Raw genomic sequence first — 7,660 nt, forward strand, 5'->3', positions numbered from 1 at the left:
TTCCAGGTTTTTAGGGAAAAATGAAGATGACTAGGGTAAAAAAGAATAACATAAGCTAAAAGGAGAAAGCTGGAAGGCCCCAAAACACACAAATGCACAAAAAGCCCAAATGCACCACGCAAGAAGTCACTTAACCCTAGCAAATTAACAATTCTTATCGAACAATTACTACCTATTGCCATACGTAATGTTTTACCAAACAATATGACTGGAGTGGTAGTAGAAATGTGTTCATTTTTTCGACAATTATGTAGGAAAATTTTAAGTCAATTTGATCGTAATTAAGTCAATTTGATGTAGAAGTTTGTGAAGTAGAACGATGTCCACAATAAGACTTAAATGATTTTTTTCAGCAACTCTGACCAATTGACATTATTTAGAGAGGATAAAGACGAGTAATTACTAAATGAGGACAACAATGATGATGAACTTCATGAAAATGACTCATTGTTAATATGTTCATTCATCTACTATGTGCATGTATGAAGCTTTTAATATGTCTTCACTTTTAATATATCTTCACATTTAAATTATGTTTAAGTTTATTACCTTATTTTTATGTGCAGATATGCCTAAACATAAAAGAATCAAGAACTTGCTTAAGTCAGTTGTTGGTTCATACAAATCTGTGGCCAACCATGTAAACATTGATGATGTTGTCAAACCTTTGGTAGAATATTCAGCAAAAAGTTTGTATATTTTTTCCTTGATCTTTTCTAATTTTAGTTCCCAAGTAAGTGAATCAATTTTTCCAAAGCAAAAACCCAATGTTTCTAACTTCATCATTGGGTCTAAAATTGCACCAAATGCAAGTACAATGTTATATTCATCCCAATATTTCTAAAATTTTACTATAATCAATTTAGTCATGTTCTTAATTAGTACATCTTCATCCTTCACATTTTCCGTCAACAAACATTGAATTTTCTAAACTTGTAAAACATACAAGTTGGAAGTAGGATAACTTATAGCGAAAATCAAGTTAGTTATATCATAAAAGGGTAACAAGAACTTGCAAATTTTTCCATCTCTCTCTCGCTCTTCCTCTGAAAGGCAATATTTATAAGATTCATCAACCAAATGCAAGCTTCCAAAACACGTTGATATTTAAGAGCACTTTTAATCATCAAATATGTACAATTCCATCCTGTAGGGACATCAAGACACAACCCACATGATGCATCAATATCACTAAAAGTTTCAAGGCATTGTTTGAATTTCACCATTCTACTTTCTGAACCCCTCACATATTTGATACTATTTCTAATTTGGTCCAAAGCATCACCAAGCACCTTTAATCCTTCTTGAACAATTAAATTTAAGATGTGTGCACAACAACGAACATGAAAGAATTCACCACCACATATCAAACCATTTTGTAAAAGAAGTTGACTTTTTAAAGTATTTTGGAGAACATCATTAGCAAAAGCATTATCCAAAGTCATAGAAAACACCTTTTTCTCTACTTCCCAACTTGTAAAAATTGTTTAATTTTCTTAGCCAACTCAAAATCTGTGTGAGGGGGAGGCATATGACAAAAGTTCAATAGCTTGTTATTTAACTTCCAATTCAGGTCAACAAATTGTGCAGTCAATGATATAATCCCTCAGTATTAATAGATGTCCATAAATCAGAAGTTAAGCATATCCTACTAGGAATAGAAGGGAGCAATTCCTTAAGCATTATTTTGGCTTTCATATACATTCTCTCAATATCAGCCTTAATAGTGTTTCTAGAAACCATAATTGCATCAGGACACAAGTAGTTTATCGAAGTCCTAAGTTCGAGATACTCAACAAATTTGTAAGACAAATTTTGCCTAATAATTATATTAGACAACAATTTTTGATGTACAACTTGATCTATTTTTTTTGCCTTCAACTTTTCCTGCATATCTAAAATCATTTTACCCACATCTTCAGTTTTTCTTTTAACACATTTCATACCATGACGATTTAAATGAGAAGTATCATATTTTGTTCCACCAGTTACATATATTTTGTTGCAACTATTGCACTTTGCCCTTTCTTTTCCATCCTTACCCTCCCCAATCTTAGTAAAATACCTCCAACAATCATATGTGTTAGCCTTATCCTTTTTTTTTTTCAAGTTCAAAAATTTCAGATTGTTCCTCCATTTGAAACTCATAAAGAGGCATGCTAGTACATTCCTCATACATTACAATCCAATTTGCAAATTGAGATCCTATAAGAAAATATAGAATAAACATATAATCTAAAAATAATTCTATAATCTAAAAATAATTTATAATTTGGAAACAACTACAAAACAAAATGGAAACGAGTGACTTATGAAAAGGTTTATACGAGAGTATCATCTTTCCCTCCACGCTCAACTTTAGTCTAATAATAAGAATACAATCATTGCTATAAGATAATGTGGAATAACCATTGATGCAAACCCTATTGTTGTTAATAAATGGTTGTCTCTCTCACCACTTCTCTCACATGTACCTTTGTTTCTTGTCCTATGATTGATATAAAGAGGTTAGTCAAAAGCTTGAAAACCAAACAAAACATAAATCAACCATCGATGTGACATGCTATAAATCTAATAAAAAGAAAACAAGTAATAGTCAAGTTCTAGGAAAAACAAAAAACTTCTCAATATCATATGTTGCACATTCATTGTCTACAACTTTGCCTTTACAATCATGACAAATTACTCTCAAGTCTTAAGAACTTCCATCTTAGGTCAATTATAAATTTCCTGTTTTTCATCTTGTTGTAGACAACTTTTGGACCATAAGAGATGTACATCATGTTGGTGCATTTATGGTATCATGAAATTTTGTGTTTGTTTGATAATGTTTTTCTTTTAATTGTTTATTTTTCAAAAGATACTCAAAAAGTTCTATAAAATGAACGATTACTTTTTAAAAATAATTAAACTTTACATGCATTTACATTATCTCTTGGTGTGAAACAACATATAGAGAAATGAATAATAAGAAAGAAAGGTGCAAGGGCATTTATGTTCTCACATAGGAAGTACGAATACAATCCAAGAACTAAAACATTGCATGTTGGTATTCTCCAAATATGCTTATATTAGAAAATATCAACTTCTCTAAAGACTAAGTACGTGCTTGAGTACAATTTCTCTGTTCTTTTTCAAAATTTTGACATGAAAAGTTTGGTGAAAACACATTGAAAACTTGAATTGAACTCAAACATGCACTGATGGGCTAATGAATGGTTATAACTTTGGTAGAGAAATGATAGGAAAGCAGGAAAAGTCATACAAATCAACAACAAAATACATTAAGCATGCTACCGTGGTAAAACATTGATGAATAAACATTTTTCATCCTTAAGAAATAACTTTAAGAAATTGATAGAACGGTTATCCCTGAATGATGAAGGGCTTTGAAATCAACAAGGGCAAATAACCTGCGTGGAGTGGAGCCAGCGAAAAAGGCGTCGTTGTGCGTGGAGTGAAGGTAGCAGAGGGTGCAGGAAAGGAGGCTGGTGATTGTGCCGCTGTGCGTGGACTTGAGGCAGTGAAGGCGCCATGCGCGCGCGTGTAGTGGAGGAAGCGGAGCGGCGATGCCGTTTGTGCGTGCAGTGGAGGCAGCGAAACAAAGCGACGACACTGTGCGTCATGGTGAAGGCAAGGAAGGAGGAACGTGTGTGTGCATTGGAGGAAAACCTAATTTAGGTTGTTTTAATTTGTGTATGATGATGAGAACAAAGAGCATTGAGAAAGCAACACAACACTGCCACTACCAGCACACACACAAAATTAACTTTTTGTTTAGGGTCAGCGAGCCAACCCACCTCTTCTTGCTATTGACCCGCGCAGGCTACTATTTATGCAAGGTGGACTAAAGTGGGTCGGCAGGTTGAAATACTGAGCCCACCCTGCGTTTTTTAGTAGTGGGTTGCGGGTCGGCCCGCATGGCCTACTTGCATTGCCATCTCTACTTATGCAAACAGAGTTAATCCAATTTCAATCCATTATGTTCAATAATGGTCATTCAAGTGTTTACTAACGAGTGTTAAAACTCACGTTTACCGAGGGTCGAACACCCATAGACTCAATACCAACACATATCAATTGTCGAGGTCGAACACCCTCGAACTTCATACCAACACGTATCCATTGCAGAGGGTCGAACACTCTCAGACTCAATACCAAAACGATAATTTTATTCTAACCTAACAAATAATATAATATAAATTAATAATAAATACTAAATATACAAATTAAAATTCATTAAATTAATTATAAATACTAAATAATATAAATCTATTTACAATTTAACAATTTAATAATTTTATTCTAACCTAACAACTAACATAATATAAAATTCAATTAAAAATAAATACAAATTATAATAAATACAAAATATACAAATTAAAAATACTAAAAAATATTAAAAAAAATTAAAAACACCACCCACCTTATGCGTGAAGGCAAAGATGGTAAAGAGTAGCGGCGACGAACGGTAGCAACGGGCGAACGACATCGAAGGTGGCGGCTAGCAGTGGCGAAAAACAAATGGAGGCACAAGAAAACCAATGAAAACAACGTGCAAGGCAATGAAATAGTAATGAAAGCAAAGAAAACCTTCACCAATGGAGGAAAAAAACGAATAAGAGAAACAAAAAAAAACAAATAAGCAATGCGTGAATGAGTGAATGAAAGAAAATTACAATGAGTAGAGAGCACAAAGATGAAGAAGAAGTAGAGAGCACGAAAGCAAAGCACGAAGACAGCGCGAGAAGACAAAGGAAATACAAAAGCGTAATTGGTGCGCTACGAATTAGGATAATAAAATGAGTGTAAAACGGCGGTTCCTAGGTAAAACCGTCCTTTTACACCAAAGCTGCTTGGTCTAAAATGGCAGTTGTGAGTTAAATCAATGTTTTAGACCAAAGCGTTGGTATAAAACGACGGCTCCACCCACAACTGCCGTTTTAGGCAAAGCAGTTTTGGAGTAAAATGACGGTTTAACCTTAAACCGCCGTTTTACACTCCCTTTAATTTAAAAAATGTCAATGCATTTTGATAGACAGCGTTTGATAATAGAAGCATTGTAAATTTATTATTGTAAATGGACTTTTTTTGCACTAGTGACCATAAATTTCAAAGTCATTCCGAATTTTTTTCAGAAATAGTCGGGACAAGACATGGTGTATTACTGAGGATAACTTGTAAAAATATTTCATGGAACAAACTATATTTTGCTATATATGAAACAATCAGTAGGAATATTAGAAACGATATACAGTAGAGTATAAACTTTTTAATTAAAATAAATATATATTTTATATGTTCAAGTTAATTATTTCGTATTCATTATTCTAATAATAAAAATGAAATACTTTATTCATATATATTAGAGTAATATTAACTTTATTGTAAAATATAAACATCTATAATTCATAAATGCCGTGTTCGAAAAGGAAGTGAGGTATGGGAGGTGAGAGGATTTATTTTGTTCTTATGTGTTGCCAAGTGTTTTGCAGCGATCCTTCTTTAGCTTTCCTTTGTCACATGCATACCTTAAACATACTATGCAACGCAAATGATTCTTCAGACAGTGATGATATATTTCAAGCAAAAAGTTGTTAAAATATCAATTTTCCTCAAGTCACTTGAAAATATCTAGATATTTATGTAGCACACCTTTTGGTTATTATAAATACACCGAGCTAATGAGATTTTATATCACACAAAATTACCAAATTATATATGGAAACTCAGGGTGAAGAGCATGCTTCAAAGTTGTTTCGAGCTCAAACCCATATTTGGAATCATATGTTCAAATTCATAAACTCTTTGTCTCTTAGATGTGCTATTGACTTGAGCATACCAAATATCATACACAACTATGGCCAACCTATGCCACTCTCAAAACTCATTTCTTCATTACCACTCCACCCTTCCAAAACCTGCTTTATCAGCCGCTTGATGAGAATTTTGACTCATTCTGGTTTCTTCTCTGAACACCATGCCACCCAAAATGAGCCTGAAGTGATGTATGTGCTAACTGATGCATCTAAATTACTCCTAAAGGACCAGCCCTCCAGCATGGCATCTTTGTTACAGCTCATAGTTGATCCAGTTTATATTAATACATGGTATCAACTCTCTACTTGGTTCACAAATGAAGACCCTACACCATTTCACGCTGAAAATGGGATGACATTTTGGGATTTTGCTAGGTGTAAGCGTGAATTCAATAACCTTTTCAACGATGCCATGGCTAGTGACTCTCATTGGGTTTCTAGTGTAGTGATTGAGAAATGTGAGGGGGTGTTTAATGGATCAAAGTCATTCGTTGATGTTGGAGGGGGAACAGGGACTATGGCTAAGGCCATTGCTAAGTCATTCCCACAACTAAACTGCATTGTATTGGATCTGCCACATGTTGTTGCTGACTTGCAAGAAACTGAGAACATAAAATATGTTGGAGGGGATATGTTTGAAGCAATTCCTTCAGCTGATTCCATTATGTTGAAGGTAAATATATATATATATATATATATATATATATATATATATATATATATATATATATATATATATATATATATATAAAAGTGTAAAATTGTCTTTATTATTGTATAATGGATTTTTTCATGCATTTAACTCATATGTATGCTCAATAATTATGTAATTTGATAGGGCGTGGGTCACCTATTTATTGGAGGAATTAGGCCTTTTTGTTTGTGTGATTATATTAACACGATTTTTTCACTTAATTCTATGATACTCCGTATAATTTGTCTTTAATCCTTTCTAAATCTTGTGTTTAAGGTTTATTGTGTCGAGGGATCTCAGCCCGATTGTACAATAACAGTGCTGATTTTTATTTTTTTTGGTTTGAGATTCTTATCATTTGTACTTTGACGATGAAGCAGTGGATAATGCATAACTGGAAGGACGAAGAATGTGTGAAAATACTGAAAAATTGCAAGGAGGCAATAACTAACCAGGGAAGGGTTATTATCATAGATATGATCATGGAGAATAAGAAGGAAGAGGATGAATTAACTGAGACGCAGTTTTTCTTTGATATGCAGATGATGATGTTGTTCGGTGGAAAAGAAAGAAATGAAAAAGAGTGGGCCAACCTGATTTTCTCTGCTGGCTTCACTGACTACAAGATTATTACTAACACTCCAGGCATACTTTCTATCATTGAGATCTATCCCTAGTATGTTATTGCTGCTAAACAACTGCATGAGCAGAACTAAACTACCAATGTTTGTCAAAAATTTCTGTATTTTTTATTTTTCTGTTTAAGTTTAATTTTCTAGTATTAGAATAAAATATAATTGTTTGTTGTTGTGAGTTAATGTCATTATATGGTAATGAATATTGTTCTGCTAACGTTCACGTACATTTTCTTTCAAAAGTAGTTTATGAGATGTTGATTTAGATGTTCCTTTTTTTTTTTCATTTCGGTGAAGATGTTAGAAAATGACTTACCCTAATGAATTAATGCTAAGCATGGAGATTGAGGTTATTAAAATTATCTATTGTTAGCTAAATGTGGGTAACACCAATTATTGGTGATATAGCGCAAAAACATAAGAGTCTTTCTCCTGCCAATCAGGCAATGCTTAGAGTATATTGCCTTGTCTCTTCCCGTCGCTTTCCAGAATCCTGCTTTTGAAGCTCTATT

General features: G+C 33.3%; 1 protein-coding gene across 2 annotated transcripts; it reads left to right on the forward strand.

The window, feature by feature from the left end:
• Window positions 1-5,702: 5,702 nt before the first annotated feature.
• LOC137826418 (probable O-methyltransferase 3) lies at window positions 5,703-7,365 on the forward strand. Of its 2 annotated transcripts, none has more exons than XM_068632378.1 (2): window positions 5,703-6,492; window positions 6,891-7,365. In XM_068632378.1, exons 1-2 carry the CDS (start codon window positions 5,722-5,724, stop codon window positions 7,188-7,190), a joined length of 1,071 nt encoding a protein of 356 aa, XP_068488479.1. In that variant the 5' UTR covers window positions 5,703-5,721; the 3' UTR covers window positions 7,191-7,365. The 2 variants fall into 2 exon arrangements, with proteins under 2 accessions (XP_068488479.1, XP_068488480.1); XM_068632379.1 differs by having other exon boundaries at window positions 6,894-7,365.
• The last annotated feature ends 295 nt before the right edge of the window (window positions 7,366-7,660 follow it).

The sequence above is a fragment of the Phaseolus vulgaris genome, chromosome 8, assembly GCF_000499845.2.
Source record: "Phaseolus vulgaris cultivar G19833 chromosome 8, P. vulgaris v2.0, whole genome shotgun sequence".
Lineage (NCBI taxonomy): Eukaryota > Viridiplantae > Streptophyta > Magnoliopsida > Fabales > Fabaceae > Phaseolus > Phaseolus vulgaris.

Coding starts and splice junctions, on each gene's coding strand:
- LOC137826418 (XM_068632378.1), top strand. CDS start 5,722: ATGGAAACTCAGGGTGAAGAGCATGCTTCAAAGTTGTTTCGAGCTCAA. Junction 6,493..6,890: donor CTGATTCCATTATGTTGAAG/GTAAATATATAT, acceptor TTGACGATGAAG/CAGTGGATAATGCATAACTG.